Source organism: Eupeodes corollae, chromosome 2 (genome assembly GCF_945859685.1).
Source record: "Eupeodes corollae chromosome 2, idEupCoro1.1, whole genome shotgun sequence".
NCBI lineage: Eukaryota > Metazoa > Arthropoda > Insecta > Diptera > Syrphidae > Eupeodes > Eupeodes corollae.
The window spans coordinates 112,949,783-112,970,459 of NC_079148.1; the positions used below are offsets into that span (position 1 = coordinate 112,949,783).

Sequence of the window (20,677 nt, forward strand, 5' to 3'; positions counted from 1 at the left end):
GTTGGCTTTTTAAGTGTGTTGGGTCTATTATGTAAGCCAGTTGAGTTGTCTTTTAGTTGTGATTGTTGTCAAAATTCAGCAACTGATATTTACCGGTGGTGTAGTGCATTCGTGTGTACACCAAAAAAACTTAAGGGTTTAAGAAATATCGGCAAATAAAAAACGAAAAAAGCTTGTCTCTATTCATATGTGACACGAAGGGTTAAATCCCACCATTATTATCGAGTTAAATATGCTCTACTACGAGTTAGATAGACAATAATTCAAGATAATGAAAAAATCTGAAATAACGTTTCTCGTAATATCATTTAATTTTTGTAGCCAAAAGGCGAACTAAAATAATATGCCGTTATTAATATTCTCTGTTAAAATTTAAAGTTATCGTGCATAAATTTTCCTAATATAGGGTCCGCCAAATAACTTTTTTTTTAAATTTTATAAGAACATCGAGTGTAGCTTCGGCTGTGTGGCACGTAGCGCCGGCCGTCCTGTTGGAACCAAATATTGACAATATCATCCTCCTCCTTTTGTGAACAAAAATTCGTTCAACATGGCCCGATAACGATAGCCATTCACTATAACGGTCACTCCTTGCTCATTTTCGAAGAAAAAAGGCCCAAATTATGCATCTGCACCAAAATCCGCACCAATTAGTGACTCGTTTTGGATGTATCGGCTTTTCAATGTATGCGTGCGGGTTTTGTGTGCCCCAAATGCGACAATTTTGCTTGTTTACATAACCACCAAGATCAGAATGAGATTCATCTGAAAAGATGATTTTTTTTAGCAAAATCGGCATATTCTCTAAACGTTGTTCCCAGCTTTGTTCAAGAATACGAGGTGTGTTCAAAAAGTACCCGGAATTTTTTTATTTACTCGTTAACATCAATGCGATCCCCTTTAAAGTAGTACCCCCCAGATATAACACACTTATGCCAGGGTTTTTTCCAATCTTCGAAGCACTCTTGATATTCACTTTATGATATGTCCTTGAGCATTCTCAGCGATACGGCCTATATTTCTTCGATCGAAGAAAAATACCGCCATTTCATGGGTGCCTAAAGATTTCTATACCTACCAGATCTTTTTGGGAGGATAGGACATTCTTGGAGAATGAGTCAATCCATTTTTTCACAGATGGCTCAAAAACCAAAGAAGGGGTTGGTGGAGGTGTGTACTCTGAACGACTGAAATTAAGTCTCTCATTCCGTCTTCCCAATCATTGTAGCGTGTTCCAGGCAGAACTTTTGGCGATTAAGGAAGTCTTGTCTTGGCTCAAAGAAAACGTGATATCAACATCTGATATCCGTATTTTCTCTGACAGCCAGGCCGCTATCAAATCTCTGGACTCTATAACAGTCCATAACTGTCGATCATCTCTAATGGAGATGGCCCAACAGTTTAATATTCACCTTTGCTGGGTGCCGGGCCATTAAGGCAGATTAACTCGCCAGGAACGGTACAGAACAGCCCATCCTACCACGTTTGGCAACTACTTGCATACCAATCGCTACTTGTAAACTGTTGCTAATGCAAGACGCTGCGAGGAGGGCAGGCACCAGGTGGAACAACACCTCCACGTGTCAAGCCACAAAAAACATCTGGCCAACACTGGATATAAAACGTTCAAGGTGCTTGCTCTCTCTAAGCAGATCGCATATAAGCTCGACAATAGGTGTCATAACCGGACACTGTCTAATAGGAAAGCACGCCACGAGACTAGGCGTATTCTAAAATGACTTTTGCAGAAGCTGTATGGACGAGGAAGAGGAGGAAACGGTTCTTCATCTTCTCTGCACATGCCCTGCTCTAGCTCGAAAACGCAAAAATTACCTAGGAGAATTCTTCTTTAACGATCTAAACGATCTAAATCATATCAGGGTAATCAGCCTCTCACGTTTCGTAAGGGACTCAAGCTGGTTGCATTGAGCTTAGGAGGAAGCCTCAAGATTCATGTGGTATCACAATGGGCCATTAAACTGGCCTAAGTGTGTCCGTTTCCATCTTGGACAGCCACTATAACCTAACCTAACCTATGGGTGCCTCCAACTTTGGAAACAGGAAGAAAAAGTCACACGGAGCCATGTCTAGTGAATATAGAGGTTGGGGCATGACTACGGTATTGTTTTTGGCCAACAAATTACGAACAAGTAACGACGAGTGGGCAGGTGCGTTATCGTGGTGCAAAAGCTATGAATTGTTTTTCTATAAATATGAACGTTCGTTTCGGATTGCTTAATGCAAACGTCGCATAACTTCATGGTAATACTGCTTATTAACCGTACGAACTTGTGATAAGATCTCCTGATTATGCCATAATAATCGAAGAAAAAAGTAAGCAAAACCTACACATTTGATCAAACTTGACGTGCTTTTTTCGTTGGTGACGTTTGATGCTTCCAGGTGGACGATTGTGCTTTGGTTTCGATATCACAACCTTACACCCATGTTCCATCACAAGTTCTGACCCTTTCAAGCAAACTTGCATCGTCGTTGACGTCATTTAACAGCTCCTGATCGATGTTCATCCAGGATATCCGAACATTCCGAGAGGCCAACATTGACTCGGACCACTACCTCGTTGTAGCCAAGGTACGGCTACGGATATCCCGATCCAAGCCAAAACAAGGAAGTACTGTGAGAAGATTCGACGTTAGACGGCTACAATCGCAAGAGACTGCCATGTCCTTTTCCGATCGAGTCTCTAATAACCTCTTAAGGAGTCCTATGCTTCTTGCATTAAGCATTGAAAACCAGTGGCAACATTGCCTTGCAGCCATCAGAGATGCCAACTCTGAAGTGCTATATTTCACACGGCCACCACAGCGAAACCCCTGGTTTGACGACGAATGCCGGCAAGCGCACGCAGCGAAACAAGAGGCATACAAAACGGCGCTGCACAAAAGGACTAGAGCTGCTCGCGAGCTCTACGAGCAGAAGAGGAGAGAGGAACACCGGTTTCTTAGATGGAAAAAAAGGAGAGCATGAGAAGCGCACGATCGAGGAGATAGAGGGATTGTCACAACAGGAATGAGGTTCGTAAATTTTACCAAAAGCAAAAAAACCTCCCGAGGGTACCAGCCACGAACCGAAGCCTGTAAAGACGATCTGGGGAACATCGTAGTAGAACCGCAGTCGATGCTGAGAATAAGGAAAGATCACTTCTCCAAATTATATAACGGCGATGACGAACCGAATTCCGCTGTAAGGAAGATAGAACCACTCAACCTCAGCGACGCAGATCAACAATTCCGCCTACCCAACCTTGACGAAGTGAAGATAGCTATATCTAAACTTAAGTCAAACAAAGCTGCTGGAGCTGACGGCATCGCTGCCGAACTATTCAAAGCAGCAGGCGATGACTTGGTACGGAGCATGCACCAACTCATCTGCAAAATATGGTCGGAAGAAAGCATGCCCGATGAGTGGAATCTCAGCAACTACAGAGGCATCAGTCTCCTTAACATTGCGTATAAGATCCTCTCTGCCGTATTATGTGAACGTCTGAAGCCATCCGTCAACAACCTGATTGGTCCTTATCAGTGTGGCTTCAGACCAGGAAAGTCCACTATCGACCAAATATTCACACTACGGCAGATCTTGGACAAAACCCAGGAGCTTCAAATCGATACCCACCATCTCTTTATCGATTTTAAAGCCGCGTATGACAGCATCTATAGGGAAGAGCTATACCGAGCAATGTCTAGTTTTGGCATCCCTGTCAAACTTATCCGTTTGTGCAGAATGACGATGGAGAATGCACGCTGCTCTATCAAGGTCGGAAAAGATCTTACCGATGCATTTGATGTCAAAAAAGGTTTTAGACAAGGCGATGCACTGTCATGCGACTTCTTCAACATCGTTCTGGAAAGAATTGTGCAAAACTCAACCGTCAACACTAGAGGCACAATCTTCCAAAGATCCATCCAATTACTCGGATACGCAGATGATATTGACATAATTGGAAGATCAAAGCGTGATGTCAGTGGAGCGTTTTTGAGCATTGCGACGGAAGCGAAGAAGATGGGTTTAGTGGTCAATGAGGGCAAGACCAAGTATATGCTGTCATCAAAAAAGGATACTGAACGACGACGTCTTGGACAAAACGTCACCATGGACTTTGCGGTAGTTAAGGACTTTATCTACCTAGGCACCGCTATTAATGCAGACAACGACACCAGCGCTGAAATCAAACGAAGAATAACTCTTGCAAATCGCTGCTTCTTTGGACTTAGAAGGCAATTGAGAAGTAAAGTCCTCTCTCGAGCATGTAAAATCACCATCTATAAGACACTCATCATCCCGGTTCTCATTTATGGCGCTGAGGCCTGGACCCTGTCAAAGAAAGATGAGAGCGTCTTAGGGTGCTTCGAGCGAAAAATTCTTCGGGTGATTTTTGGTCCCGTACGCATAAATGGAGAATGGAGGAGAAGATATAACGACGAACTGTACGGGCTGTACAGCGACACTGACCTAGTCAGCAGAATTAAAGTCCAACGGATTAGATGGCTAGGTAATGTAGAGCGGATGGACATCAACGCTCCAGCCCAGGAGGTCTTCGAATCTCAAGGACCTCAACCAACTTGGCGTGCGAAACTGGAGACAGCTAGCTAGGGACCGAGCTGGCTGGAGCTGCTTGTTGGTTGAGGCCCAGGTCCGCCCCGGACTGTAGCGCCACCTTAAGTAAGTAAGAGCGTTGTTCATGCGATAATTTTTTTGGTCACATATTTTTTAAACAAGCAAAAATCGCCGAGCTCTACCACAGACAAAGTAATCAGTGAATATAGCTGAAAATTGCATCATACTTTAGGGACGTGTATACCAACACAATACAAAACAAATTTCGACCTTCGGACTCTCCAGACCCGCTAAATTGAAAAATTCCGGGTACTTTTTAAACACACCTCGTATACGCAACCATATTCGTTCAGCGGAAAGATAAAACTAGTTATTTGTCAAATCAGACATGAGCTAAGTGTTACCATTCACGAAATAAGCACTAGTTGAAAAAAAAACGTTAGATGGCGGACCCTATATTTCTTAGAAATAATTTTGTGTCAAAACAAGATATATAATTAACGATTCCTAATTTCTTCGATGAAAAAATTGTAGAAAATGTCATTCACAAAAAGCCCCCATTCTTCTCTCTCTGTTTCAGAAATTTTCTTAAGTACTGAAAAATTTAAAATAAAAACTCAAAAGCTAACATTTTATTTATTTATTTGATCTTTTATTTGGTCATGTTTTTGTTATACAAATCGGGGTTTCGTTTCGATAGTGTAAGATTTCACAAAGATCTCATTAAAAGTTGCCAAATTATAAATAATATTTCTTTTCTTCAATTAATTCTTGATGTTGTTAAGAAAAATTTACAATATAAACAAAATTCGATCGCACCTATATTTTTGTTTGTCTCCCAAAAAGAAAAATAATATTACTTTAAAATTTGTCAAAATTTAACAAATCTCCAGGCCTTTAATACACCTGTCACTCTTACATTATCGATTTTACAATTTAGAATTCTCTTTTAGTAAAATTTATCACAGTTTACAAAAAGAATTAAAAAAAAATTGTTTTTGTTTAAAAGAGAAATCGTTATAGTTGCGATCACTCTTAAACATTTTAAGGGATTTTTAACTGACATTTTAATATTTTTGTTTATTTTTTTATTATATCTTCGCTCGCACTTTTGTATTATTATAAATTATTGAAATGCCATTAAGATCCTTTTGTATGTTTAAAAATGACAACTATTGTTTTTCATTTGATATATAAACGACTGATAAATTAAAATTATTATATAAATGATAAATTACTTAATTTAATAAATTATAATTAGCTTAGAACTAAATAATTAATATGAGTTAGACTCTAGCTGCTTCGCATTATTTCTATTTGAACAGCTTGCCGGCATTGCAAAATATTCGGAAGAAGTATTCATCCTTACGTAGCAATTTCGCACGGGCATACGAGTGAATGTCTGCATCCATGTTATGATCACGTAACCAGGATGAAGTATTATCCGTACTCATACCAGTCATTTCAGTTCGTGGTTCATCGGGCAACATTTCGTGACCTGGTGGGATAAAAGAGAACCGTTGAATTTAAGTGTTTTGAGTTTATAAACAATAATCTATGTCACGTCAGTTTATTATTGATCTAACCCTTATTTTCGATTCAAACTTACCCGTTGTTATGACCTTGTATGGCTCTTCAGACTCTAATGGTTCACTTAAACCAATTTCATTCCTTGCAAAAATACGAATCATATACTCATGATTTTCTTGCAGATCCCTGATTTGGAATCTTTGTAGATCTGGTGGTACACGTCCAACTTCAATCCACATAGTCTTGCGTAAATCACGAATGGCAATATTATATCCAAGCAGAGGCGCACCTCCATCTGACTCGGGAATACCCCATTCGAAGATATGTGCATTGGCTGCAATAACTCTTGCCTCCAATGGACCAGTTGGTGGTGATGGAACAGCTGTTTGTTAAATTTAAGATTATTTAATTAATAATAATTTTCATTGACTCCATGTCTAAGGGCTAATTGTACGAACAAATAATTGATCGACCGTTTAAGATTGTAAACCTCTTGATGGAAGAATTGAATTTTTAGTCGCACAAATGGCCCTCAGAAAAAGACATTTTTTAAATTACGTACTTGCGTGTGTTTTAAGTGAAATGCTATCGGTGGTTACTGGAATACTAAGACCCACTGAATTTTCAGAAAATACTCTGAATGTATATTCGCATTTTTCCTTCAAATTTTCAATTGTATATTGGAGACAATGGGCATCCAATGTTACAACCTTTGTCCATTTTGTAGATGTTGATGAACGTTTTTCAATTACATAACCTTGATAGTCAAGAACAAATTAATAAATTAGATCTTATTTTAAAAAGAAGATTGATAGTGAAAATCCTACCAGTGATTTCAGATCCGCCATTGCTGATTGGTACTTCCCAATCCAAAGTAACGCTTCTGCTAGTTACATCTGGCGCCCTAAGGTTTTGCGGTGGCGATGGAGGTGCTGTTACATTTAAAAAATATTAATATCAAATATCGGTTTAAAATCAATGTAAAAGTTTTGGCAATAAACGAAGCTTATGCAAGCGGAGCAATTTTAATACATACCAACTTTTTCCCATGGGCGAACTTTAAAGCAAATTAGTAGCCAATAAGCAAAAGGTGTTTTTTGTTTTTCAAATAAAAATTGCAATTGGTTAGAAAAAGAAGCTTTAGAAATATCCTTGATTCTTGTAAAATGTACTCACTTATTCTCCTGCCAACAATAATCTTATCTTCAGTCTCTAATGCTTCACTAATGCCAACTTCGTTCTTGGCAAATATTCTAAAGTTATAGGCCTTGTCTTTGACAACATTGCTTACGAAGATATTCGTTACATTTCCATTTGAACTACCCAGAAGTCTAAATTCAGTTTCGTGAATTTCTTTGATTTCTACAATGTATTCAATGATTTTGCTTCCACCATCCGATTCGGATGCTTCCCAAGAGAGTGTAAATGAAGTTTCAGTCATACCGCAAACATCCAGCGGTTCCCTAGGTGGTGTTGGTTTGTCTAAAAATGTTTCCAAAAAAAAATGTTACCCAAATGACAGACAAAAAAGGAAATAGAGGAGACGTCTTCTATCTTGATCTTTGAAGAAAACAGAGATGAGCCTATCATTGAACTAAGAAAAGACTGTGTTCGAAATTTCAAGAAAAAGCAAATTATAGTTTGGAATACAGTCTAACCTTAGCCTAAAGAACAGCTTAATTATATAAGGCTTACCCATTTTCTTGGCAATCGTAACAGTTTCACTTTCTGTTGGCTCTGATACACCAATTGGATTGCTGGCATAGACCCTAAACATGTACTGGCTATTCATTGCAAGTTTTTGCACTGAATAAGAGCATATGCTTTTGTCCATCTCAGCAACCTTCATCCAAACATTATTTTGTATATCGCATTTCTCTAGAATGTATTTTGTAACTTCCAGGCCACCATCGTCAATAGGTGGTGTCCATTCCAGTTTAATGGAATCCTTCTTCATTTCCTTGATTTCCAAGGAATTAGGACGTTTCGGTTTATCGATTACTTGTAAAGTAACATCCACACTTGTTGAACCAGCAGTATTAGTAGCAGTTATCTTATAACGTCCCGAGTCTTCACGTGTCAACATTTTTATGGTGACAGTTGAAGATGTTTCGGTAGTTTCGATAATAGTTCGTTTAGTTGTTGTTATTTCCGTTGTTTCCTTATACCATGTTATTTTGGGTTGAGGATAGCCTCGGATTCTAGCTGGAATGGTTAGTGTGCTGTCTGTCTTTAATTTCTGTACAATATATTTCTCATCAATTTCGATGGTTGGCTTCTCACGAATGATAAGTTTGCAAGAAGTTTCCACTGAACCGACTTCATTCTCTGCCACGCATGTATACGTTGCCTCAGTCTCAATTGTTGTCTTTTCGATTGTGTACTTCGATACACGATTCTCATATCGAATGCTTGTTGATTCGATAGTTTTTCCATTCTTCTTCCATGTTATTTTGGGTTCTGGAATACCACCGAAGATGCAAGACAACGTGACTTCTTTGTCGAGCTCACTAGTGATGTCTTGAAGTGGCTGTTGCACTGTTGGCTTTTCGGTTTTCTTCTCAGCAACCAAACGAATGGTTGGTGAAAGTGGTGAAGGCGGACTGGGACCAACTTCGTTTACAGCTATGGCCCGGAATATGTATTCCGAGTCCACTTGTAGTTTGCTCAGTGTGTAAGTGGTGTCCTTAATCTTTTTGATTTCAGTCCATCTTTAAATCATAAATAAAATAAAATAATGTTAGTTTTTTTTTCTTATGAAAACAATTAAAAAAGTAAAGGATTCTGCTTTAAAAATTAGTAAAAATTATTGGAGACTTTTTTTTGTTGTTTATTTAATGCCAGAAAAACTCACTTTTGTGTCTTAACATCCTGATATTCGAGGATGTATTCAAAGATCTCCGACTTGCCATCATCTTCTGGCGCCTTCCAGTAGAGTGTAATAGAATCGTGCATAACTTCCAGAGGCTGTGGTGAGCCTGGTGCTTTTGGTGGTCCTAAAAATTAAACAAAAACAAATATTCATAAATTACCTTTGTCGATTGAACAACTTAACTAAAGTATCTTACTCATGATCACCAAATTAATACTAGCTTCTGCATCGCCAACTGGATTAACCAATTTGACAGTATATTGGTCTTCATCTTCTTCAACAACTTTCCGAATTGTTAGCGAAGCTGAAGCCTCATCAATTGTTGGTGTTATTCTATTGTTCTTCTTAACAATAGTCTTTGATGTCGACCAAGTAGCCTCTGGTTGTGGTTTGCCGCTGAATTTGATTGTCATTGTTACGTCATCGTTCTCTTTTACCTTGATTGTTTGCTCCTTGTCAGAAATGATGATTGGAGCAGTTTTTATTTCTGTTAAAATATGAAACGTTTATTTTGTAACCACTACAAATAAATGAAGATAAATATATGCACTTACCTTCAACACACAGTCTACTAGTAGTCGTTACGTTAATAGCTGTGCAACTAATTTCTCCAACATCATCTTCATTGGCATCATGAATCACCAAACGACGAACAGTGCCTTCCACATACACGTCATGTTTCTTATTCGGAGTTATTTTCTTGCCCTTCTTGTACCATGTAACTTCGACATCTGGTTGTGAAAGTTCACAAACAAACTCAGCATCGGTTGACTTAGTTGCCAAGGTTACCTCTGGCAGTTTAAGTGTGAATTCCACCATTGGTTCTTCAACAATTAATTTAGCCTTTGAAGTTTGATCCCCAACTTGGCATGAATATTCTGAAGCATCATCCAATTGAGAGTTGTTTATCTTCAGCATTTGACGTTTACCATCGATACTGAGTTGGACATGCTCGGATAATTGTAGCTCCTTGCCATTCTTAAACCATTTAACTAAAGCATCACCCTTTGTTAGCTCAATTTCAAATGTGGCCGAATCACCTTTAGTAACGGTAATGTCGTCCATCTTTTTGATGATTTGAGGCGGCAATTCAATGACAATAAGTTCGGCTGTACATTCTTGATCCTCAAGCGAACATGTAAATTCACCCTCATCGTGAATAGAACATTCACGGATGATCAACTTGCGGATCTTTCCTTCTTTAATAAGTTCGAACTTCTTGTTTTCAGGTGTTATTTTCTCGCCTTCCCTTGTCCATGTTACTTCGGCAGCTTCCGATGAAATTTCAACCTCAAAGTAAGCATCTTCCTTCTCCTTGACTTCGAAGTCTTGAAGTGGACGCATAAATTCTGGTTTGCGTTGCAATACCTCAACTGTGGATTGTGTTTCCTTATTCTTTACTTTGCACACATAATTACCAGCATCACGGAGATTTGTTGTTTTGATGAAGAGTTTATGTACTTTGCCATCTTCAACCACAACTCTGTGATCCATTCCACTGAGTTCCTTGTTATTGAAGAACCATTTTGTGGAAACAACGTGCGATGTCTCACATTCAAGTGTCAGTGACTGAGTCTCTTCAATACTTATGTTCTTCTTAAGTTTCTTGGTGAATGTGACTTCGTCAACTTCGACAATAACACGAGCTCCGTGTGATGTATTACCAACTGGATTACTGGCAATGCATTTATAATCACCGGAGTCAGTTTCGGGATTGGCATTGGTAATGGTTAGCTCAATGATTTCACCGTCATAACGCAGTTGAACACGTTGTGATGGTTCCAATGGATTGTTATTGAAAAGCCAACTAACTTCGGGAACGGGGTTGCCCGTAACCTTTGCTGTGAGACTGATTGTTCCTTTTTGGGGCACTGATTGTTCTTGGAATCTTTCCACGAATAGTGGTGGTTCTGCGTTTCCGCTTGCTGCTTCTGTGAAGAGAAAAAGCAAATGATTTAAGAATGTAAATGGCGCCCAACGTAAGTCAAATATCCTTATGACAGTTTCAATACTTTTCCAATCAAAAATCTACGTAGAACATTTTTCTTTGAAAACCTTTTTTAAAAGAGTCTTAATACTGTCATAAACATACAACTTTTGATATTCCTTTTACTTGAGAGTAGTCAAAATACAAACAATAATAAAGGGAAACACTTGTGAAAAAAACGTCACTTTGATGTAAACAATAAACACAACCTACCTTCGATTGTCAAATATGCGGTGGTCTCAACACTTCCTAGCGGATTCACTGCTTTAACAGTGTATTCACCCTTTTCTGTCAGTTTAGGCGAAATCAATGTCAGAGTATGTGTATCTTTTTCAGACTTCGTATTAGCCTTGACAGGTTTGCCATCCTTCTGCCAGGTTATTTTTGGTGGAGGGTTGCCAACAATTTGTGTTGTAAGCACTGCACTTTCACCTTCACGAATGATCATATTTCGCAATGGTTCCAAAATTTGTGGTGGTTCTTTTTCATCGGTTTTTACTTTAAGCACGATTGGTAACCTTGATTCACCTTCCCGATTTGTGGCAATCACTTCATAAACACCTTCTTGTGATTTTTTGACTTTAGTGATGTGAATTATACTGCAATACATGTGCATGTCAGATTCGGTGGCTACTTTAACATTCTTCTCGGTGATAACTTCTTCACCATTAAAGGTCCACACAATATCCGGTTCGGGAACGGCTACCAAACGGCATTCTAGAATCACATTTTGACCTTCGTCCACATATTGGGCACGTGGCTTTCGTGAGAAAGTTGGTGGTATACCTTCGAGAATGTCAGCGAGAGATGACTCACGAGACATACTCTTGCGTGACATTCCGGTAGCATCGGATCCGTGATCAGATAATGGTGTTTCGACTACCAATTCTGTAGTAGTCGATGCAAAACCAGCGGAATTCTTTGCTACGCATGTGAACATGCCGGCGTCCTCAGGGAAGACTTCACGTATAATCAGTGTAGCTACATTATCATCATCGTAGTACATTTGGAAATCTTGCGATGGCTTAATGACTGCCGTTTGACGGAACCATGCAATTTGCGGGCGAGGTACTCCCTCAACTTTACCCTCAAATTGTACGGTATATCCGTCTGGCGTGTGGATTGGTTGAAGTTTTTCGATGAAACGTGGTGCCATGGGCTTTTCGTCGGGACCGGGTCCTTTTTGTTTGCATTGACAGATGACAAAAAAGTGCGTGTGTATGTTGGAGTGAGATGGTGGTTAAACACAACGATGGACGAAACATAAAATACACAAAAACGTTAGACAAGTTTTACTTTGACATTTGCATTCATATGTGACTTACGTTCAAATACTGGCAGTTTATCGATTTTCTCGTGAAGTTTCTTCTGTACATAAAGGGTGTAGGCTGCAGGCTCCATCAGGTACTGGGCAGGTACCCAGCCTTCTTCGGCAGTTAGGTTCTTTCGGATGAACCACCATTCAGAGCTGTGACGTCCTACAACATATACTTTCTCGCCTTCAACCAAATTGATTGCTTCATCGTTATCAGCGATATAATTGCAAATTGAGTACATGACATTTTCTTCGCCATCGGTTTCTAAAGAGTAAAATAAATATCACTGTTAGTTTTCAGTGTGTATGGCAGTGAATTAATACTACCTTCGATGTGGGCTTCACGCGTAATGTTCAAGGATGCTCCTTCTAGGATTTGAAAAAAATAACAGTTAGATAATAACAGAAATAAGGAACAATTGATTTACACACAGTGAGGTATATGACATTCAAAGTTGACTTCTGAAAGTTTGTATATTTTATTTGATTATTACTATTTTTTTTGTGAGGACCTACAAACTTTCAGAAGTGGGATAGAGGAGCGTGATGGAACTAAGAACATGTATTGTTAGAACTGAACTAAATGGTGACTTTTTTTTCGTATTAGTTATGAACATTTACAACTTTACCTCGCAGTTACAGTATTCTATTATCATATAAGCATTATATTTGAACCCTAATATTAAAATTAGAAGCATCAATGAGTATTAAGAAATTAAAAGATAAGTTTATTGTGTATGTGTGCGAATGAAGAAAATAAAGGTTTTTAAAATATTAAATGATAAAAGTGCATTAAGACTTAAGATAAGAATAGTAAAATTAAATAATAAAGACCTTCATTGAAGATTTGTTGAGTTATCTTGCGTTTTTTGTGGAACGTCAGTGAATCTTCATCAAATGTCACGGAGTCTTCATGACGTTTTGGCTTGAATGCAAGTAGAATCTCTTCGCCGTCTTCATGTTGTACAGAATATCTTGGCTTTGGCTTCTGTTTTGGCTTCAACTTGAATTCAACTTCATCGGGTGGAAGTTCTTCGGCTTGGAATTCTTCTGGCTCTTCAACATCATACATTGTATTGTCTTCACCATCACTGCTATCGATGATTTCTTCAATGATTGGTTCTTCGCCATCGTCATAGTCTTGAATGATCTTAATTTGAGCTTCATCTGCAGCTTCGGAATAAGTTTTCTTAATTGGACGTTTGAGTTTGACCTTGGATGACATTGAAATTTCTTCCTCGGCATATGAGTCTAAATCAATGTTAAACTCTTGATCAACATCTTCCTTAGTTTTGGTAGACTTTGCACGGAAAGTGACATTTTCAACATCGGTAAATTCGGGAATTTCGACGTTGCTCTTCTTGCGTCTCTTAAGTTTCTTGATGGTGTATTCCTGATCTTGTATGTCAGTAATTTGCTTTGGCTTGGGCTTCTGTTTCTTGGAAACAACAAATTCTTCAACGTCTTCCGTTTCTTCATAATCCTCAAGTTTTCGAATCAAAAGTTCAGCACTTTCTTCGCCAGCATCTTGTGCAGGTTTGACCGGTCGTTTTTTGGTCACTGTAGCTTCACCTTCAACACCTTCGTTTAATTGACGAGGTTTCTTCAAGGCCATACTAACTTCTTCTTCATCAAGGTCTTCCACAGTTGGCTTAATTTTTGGTTTTCTTCGTTTGAAAACTGCTTCTTCTACAATTTCCTCTTCCTCTACTTCGATAGGTCGCTCTATTATGACTTCTTGTTTAATTTCAAGCTCATCTGCAGCCTCTTCAATGCGCTTTGGTTTTTTCTTTTTCTTCAGAGTGAGAGCCTCTTCAGGTGCATCTTCAGTCTTTTGCTTAGGAAGCTTCATTTCAACACTAACTTCTTCTTCTTGAACTTCTTTTGGTTTTTTCGGTTTAAGGGTTACTTCTGCAACTTGTTCCTCCTCAGGTTCAACAGGTTGAATAAGTTTGATGCTAGCCTCTTCAAAGGTTTCTTCGACAGGCTTCTTTGTTTTCTTTGGCTTCTTCATTACAATTTTTTCTTCAACTTGTTCTTCTTCAACCTTCTTTTGTGCTACCTTCAGTTTCACTTCAGCGACTTCTTCTTCCTCTTCAACAACCTTCTTAGGCTTAACCTTAAACTCAGCCTCTTCTGGAACCTCTTCGGGTTCAATTTCCTTAAGAGTGTACTCATATTGCTTAGGAATTTCTTCTTGTTTTTCTTCTTCTTCTTTAGGTTGTTCAACGACATCTTCTATTTCAACAATTTCTTCAACAAGTGGAGCTTGTGAAACTTCTTCGACAATTGTAATTTTGAAATCAGCGGCTGCTTCTTCTTTTTTAGGTTTCTTTGACTTCTTAACCTTGATTTCAGCATCTTGCGTAACTTCCTCAGTTGGCTTCTTTTGAGAAAGCGTAACTTCTGCTTCTGGTTCCTCAGTTACTTCAGGAACGGGTTTCTTTTTCTTTGGAAGTTTCAATTTTTCTTCTTCAACTATTTCTTCTGGAGCTGATTCTTTTGGTTCTTCAATAATTTCTTCAACAATTTCTTGAGGCATTTCCTCTATTACACGGATCTTATGTTCTTTAATTTCTTCTTCTTCCTCTGGTTCTTCAACAACATAAGGTGCCTCTTCTTCTTCTTGAATAATTATTTCTTCAGTTGGGCCTTCATAGGGTTGTTCTTCAACAACTTTAACCTTAAGCTCAGCAGCAGCTTCATCCTTAATTTTCTTCTTTGGTTTTTTCATCTTAATTTGTGCATCTTCTGTAACTTCTTCGATTGTTTTTGTGACAGGCAAATTGAACTCAGCTTCAACGTCTTCAGGTTCATCCTGGACAACTGGTTGCTTTTTAGGTTTGATTGTAAATTGTTGTTCCAAAACTTCCTCTTCTTCCTTTTCTTTTGCAAGCTTAACCTTAAACTCTTGGGGAGCTTCTTCAACTTCTTCAACCACAGGCTTCTTTGGTTTTTTCTTAACAATCTTCACCTCTTCGATCACCTCCTCCACAACTTCAGGTTCAATATCAATGACCTTGACTTCAAGAATTGCATCCTCTTCTTCTAAAGGCTTTGGTTTCTTTGGCTTAGTCTGTTTGATTTCAACCTCAACATCTTCAACTTCTTGAGGCTTAGGTGCAGAAAGAACAACTTCCGCTTGTACTTCTTCTGGTTTTTCAGGTTCTTTGTTGCTGAAAGAGAATTCAACTTCGGGCACTTCCTCTTCTTTTTGTGCAGGCTTTTTAGGTTTCTTTTTAACCACTTTCACTTCTTGAATTTCTTCGACTTGCACTTCGCGAACGTCTTCTTCAATAACCTTTACTTCCTGTATTGGAGCTTCTTCTTCGGGAATCTTGGGAGCTTCTTCTTCAACGACCTCAACCTCATAGAAGGGTTCTAGTTTAGGTTTTGGCTCAGTTTCAACAACAGTTACCTCTGCAATTTGTTCAACTGGTTTCAAAGGTTCGTCTGAAAGAGATTCAACCACTTCAACCACACTTTCTTCTTGTTCTGGTTTTTCAGGAGCCTGAATTTCGACTACTTTAACTTCCAGTGTTGCGGCCTCTTCTTCAACCTTGGGTTTCTTTGGTTTCTTCTGTTTGATTTTGACCTCTGCTACAGGTTGTTCTTCTTCCTTGGGCGTTGTTAGTACCACCTCGGCTTCAAACTCTTCAGGAGCTTCCTTTGGAGTCTTCTTCTTAACCTTAAATACAGCTTCCTCAGGTTCTATTTCTTCTGCTTTTACCACATCTTCAGGTACTTGTTCGATTACCTTAACTTCTTGAACTTCTTCAATTACAGGCTTTACCTTTTCCTTCTTTGTTTTCTTAACCTTTACTTCAGGTACTTCTTCAGGTTCTTGGGGCTTTTCTTCTGGAGCAAACTCTTTGGTAACAATTTCATATGTTTTATGTTCTTCTTGAATTTCTTCAACAATTGGTTCGGGAACAGGTGTGATTTCTTCTATCTCTTCAACAACAGGCTTTATTTCCTCTTCGGGCTCTGTTTCAGTTAATTTGAACTTGTAACTTTCTGGTTGTACCTCAGGAATCTCTTCTTCCTCAATTTGAACTTCTTCAATGTGTTCAACAGGTGTTTCAATAGTTTCTTCAACCTTAACCTCAAGTTTAGCCTCTTCTTCTTCGACTGGCTTCTTCTTTGGTTTCTTTTTCTTAACAACCACCTCAACTTCACTTTCCTCAATAGGCTGTGGAGCTGTGAATTTGACCTCCACTTCAGCTTCTTCTGGTACATCTTCGGAAGGTTTTTTAATCTGGAAGGTTGCTTCTTGGGTCGGTTCTTCAATTTCTTCTGGCTCAGGAGCTGGTTCTTTTAGTTTTATTTTGAATTCTTCTGGTTTTTCTTCTGGTTTTGGTTTCTTACGTCTTGTGACAACCTTTTCTTCGACAACCTCTTCAAATGTAACCTCCTTTTCTTGACTTTCAGTTACCTTTACCTTGAATTCTTCTGGAATTTCTGGTGCTTCTGTTTCGGTTACAGAAATTTCATACGAATCATAAACAGGTTCTTCTTTTTGCTTCTCTGGCTCTTCAGTGATGACTTCAGCTTCGAAAAGGGGCTGTTCTTCAGGCTTTGATTCTTTTACTTTCACCTTCTTTGGTTTAACATCTTCAATAGGAGTTTCTTGTACAACTTCTTCTTCGGTAACAGAAATCTCAAATGTTTTTTCGTCATCTTCTTTGGGTTTAATTTCCTTGACTTTTTCTTTCTTTGGTTTTTTCTTGGGTTTTTCTTCCTTTACTTCGGGCTCAGTTTCAAGCAATTGTTTTTGAGGAATTTCTTCTTCTTCTTTTGGTACCACTACAACTTCTTCTTGCGGTTTTTCTTCTTCAACCTTCTTTACAGGCTTGAGTTTGAATTCAGGAGTAGATTCTTCTGGAGCTTCACTCTCTGGTATTCTAAATTTGACAGTTTCTTCTGGTTGTTCTTCAACTTCCTTTGGTAAGCCTGGTACAATTTGAACTTGTTCCATTTCTTGCTCAGGCTTTTGCTTCTCCTTGCGTTTGTGCTTAGGCTTTTCTTGTTTCTTCTCTTTCTTTGGAAAATCTGGTTTTTCAATCTCTTCAAGTTCTTCCTTTGGATATTCTGGATGTTCAAAGTCCACAGGTTCAAAAGGTTCCAACTTGTATTGTGGTTGTTCAGCTTCTTCAACAACATCCTTTACAATGACATCTTCTTTCTTTTTGATGATTTTTTCCACTACAATCTCTTCTTCTTGTGGCTTAGTGGGTGTTTTCTTCAGTGTGACATTCTCTGGTTGCTCTTCTACAATTGGCTTCTTCTTACCTTTGCCGAGCTTGATTTCTACAACCTGCTCCGGTTCTTCTGGTGCTTTCACCTTTTCAGGCTTTTCATAAGGTTTAACTTCGGCTTCTTCTTCGGAACTGCTTACATATTTCTCATACTTTTCCAGTTCAACTTTTTCGCGATCATCTTTGATCTTCTTAAGCTTCTTGAATTTCTTTGGCTTTAATTTCAGAATTTCTTCAGCTTCTTCAATATTACGAGAAAGATCACCAGCAGTACGAATAGCATTGATATCTGTTATTTTAGGTACCAATACCTCAGGAGGGAATTCTACGTACACAATGCGACTCTTAAGCTTGAATTTAGGCAATAAACTTGTTTCCTCTTCAACTGGTTTCTCCTTGCGTTTGGTTTGCTTCAATTTAACCACTTGAGGAACTTCTGCTGCCTCAACAATCACCATTTTCTGAGGTTTATGTTCAATACGTTCAATTTTGGTTGGTACCAATCCCTCAATTTTCGGTTTCTCTTTTTGGGGCTTTTCAATATCGATTTTCTCGTATTTTTCAAGAACTGTTTTTTCGACTTCTTGTTCAAGCAAGGCCTTGATAATCTCATCCTGATCATCTTGTTTTTTAACTACCTTCTTCTTTTTCTTTTGTTTCACTGGTTCTGTAATTGTACCCTGCTTAACTTCCTCTGGAGTTTCTTCAACTACTTCGATTGGTATCGATTCCGGTTCCTTAGGTATCTCCTCAAATACTTTTACATCAACAACATATTCTGGATATTCTTCATCTTCTATCTTGAGTGGTGCTTCTTCTTCAATAACACTAATTTCGAAGTCCTTTTGTACTTCAACTGGAATACCTTTTAGAGAAGGGGATTATAAAAACAAAAATATATTAATATAGAATACAAATTATTTTATTTTAAGCTTTTAAGCTTAGCTCAAACCTTGGGCGTTAAAGCCATTTAAGACATTACGATTTAGTAACGATTGTAATCGATGAAGCGAGTAGCTTTATTCGATTAACAATATTACTAATACGTAACAAATAAATGGTCTAATTTAGCAAAACCAGCATATAATGCAAAACTTTAAAGTTTAAAATTTTATTTAAGAAAACCTAAATTTTTACAGGAGCAAAGATCATGAAGCTATACTTCTATTGAATGTAACAGCGGGATCTGGGTAGCTTTTGTTCAAGGAAAAGTCATTAAGGACAAAATTTAAATATTATGTATTTAAAGACAACTATTAGATGCTTTATAAGCAGTAAGCATTATTATTAATCAATATTTACAATAATTCATTTTCGATTGTTTAAAACCTATTAATATTCCAATAAAGGACCCACAGTCTTATGAAAATAACACAATATTCCGTGTATAAGAAATTTAACCAAAAAATGGAATGTATCAATGGAATGGAATCTTTTATTTAAGTAAACCTATTTAAATGTTTAAAGTCTCAAAAGGATTAAAAAAAGAAAAATAACAATATTCCAAAAATTGAAAAAGCTGTTTTCGACCAAACGATTCAACATTTTCTATTTTGTATAATCTTTAATGGAATGTAATGTCTGTTTGATAAAACTAAGCTTTAGATGCAACATAATGTAACATCGGGTATGTTCTTCAAAAAGCCATAATTTAAGAGTTGAAACAAGTTTTTAAGAAGGTCTTATCTGATTTATTTTGTATCAAACTCCACTCATTAAGAGGTAAAAGTGGCTTACAATCCTTAGCCATATTAGCTGTGTTGTGTTCTATCCATAGTATAGTAGGATCTTACACTAATAAGAAAAACAATATCCATAGTATGAATAACACCGATAAATGTTAGAGTAGAATCTTACTATGGATGGGTTTGTGACACTTATACGAGTCTCGAATTTATCTTATGCGATTTCGTTCTCAAATGTTGATACGATTGATATTGCATTTGTATCTCCATGGCTGTGTTCGTTGAGTAGCTGTGCATTTGCAATTATGTATGTGTTTTCCATTGGGGAAAAAAATCTAACTGTTACTGTTCATAATATTTAGTTTTGTTAATGAAAATGGACTAACTTTTCTTATTTTGCAAAAGAAAACAAAAGAAAAGATAATTTATAATTTAATAACTAAAAAAATGAACAATTTTCACGAAGAAATGTTAAGTAAACATCTGGAAATTGAGGATCTGTAAAAAAAGTTTATTTAACAATATTGCTTAAAGAGGGGGTTTATTCGTAGACTACTACACTAACATGTGGTGCTGAAGCGAGCTTGAAGATTGCCTCAATTCTTTATCTACCTGAATCGAGTTGAAATGAGCTTGTTTCCATCGGAGTCGAGTCAGAATTTGTGAAGAAAAACCGGTGTGGAGGAGTTGGTTGGTCTCATATTCTTATATGGTGCTGAACTAATCAAAAACTATCTCACTTGCACTTCACACATTGAAAACATCGAAACACAATTTGTAAAATGATTTACTTAATCTTAACTGAGACAAACTTTTGGTGGAAACATAGCAAAACTTAATTATCTTTTCTATTGTTTTCTTTTGCAAAATAAGCCTAGTTAGTCCCTTTTCATTAACAAAACTAAATAATATCAACAGGAACAGATTGATTTTTTCCCCAATGGGAAACACATGATTCTAAATGCACAACTAATCAACGAACACATTTGTGAACGAAATCGCATAAGATAAATTCGAGACTCGTATAAATGTCAAAAACCTATCCATAGTAAGATTCTACTCTAGCTTTTATCGGTGTTATTCATACTATGGATATTGTTTTTGTTATTCGTGTAAAATCTTACTATACTATGGATAAATTTTCCAAAAAATCACGGGTATTATTAGAAAACCTGAATAAAACAGCTGGAAATTGGGATTTTGCAAAAAATTTTAAGTGCCTCTAAAAATATGGCCAGGGACTGTATGCATAACAACAGGGTCGTTTTAATTAATTTTTGTTTTTCAAATAATTTTCCTTGTAAAGTGACATAATTCCATTGAAAAAGCGGCTTATTTGGATATATTTTTGTATTTCCAAAATCATTAAGAATTCAAAAGACAAAAATAACTAAAGAACAAATTCAATGTTACTTTAAAGAAAATGTTGTTTAATTTGTTTAAATAGTTCAT

The 20,677-nt window shown here is 37.5% G+C and overlaps 1 protein-coding gene across 1 annotated transcript in view; it reads right to left on the minus strand.

Annotated features, from left to right (window-relative positions):
- Positions 1–5,203: 5,203 nt before the first annotated feature.
- LOC129945191 (titin-like) overlaps positions 5,204–20,677 on the minus strand; it is a 270,413-nt gene continuing 254,939 nt past the window's right edge. The window contains 13 exon segments of the mRNA XM_056054849.1: positions 5,204–6,076; positions 6,188–6,490; positions 6,671–6,865; positions 6,936–7,040; positions 7,285–7,590; positions 7,804–8,819; positions 8,963–9,104; positions 9,177–9,467; positions 9,535–10,911; positions 11,181–12,146; positions 12,293–12,547; positions 12,610–12,651; positions 13,117–18,405. Coding sequence (XP_055910824.1) covers positions 5,892–6,076; positions 6,188–6,490; positions 6,671–6,865; positions 6,936–7,040; positions 7,285–7,590; positions 7,804–8,819; positions 8,963–9,104; positions 9,177–9,467; positions 9,535–10,911; positions 11,181–12,146; positions 12,293–12,547; positions 12,610–12,651; positions 13,117–18,405 — 10,472 coding nt within the window. The 3' untranslated portion in view covers positions 5,204–5,891.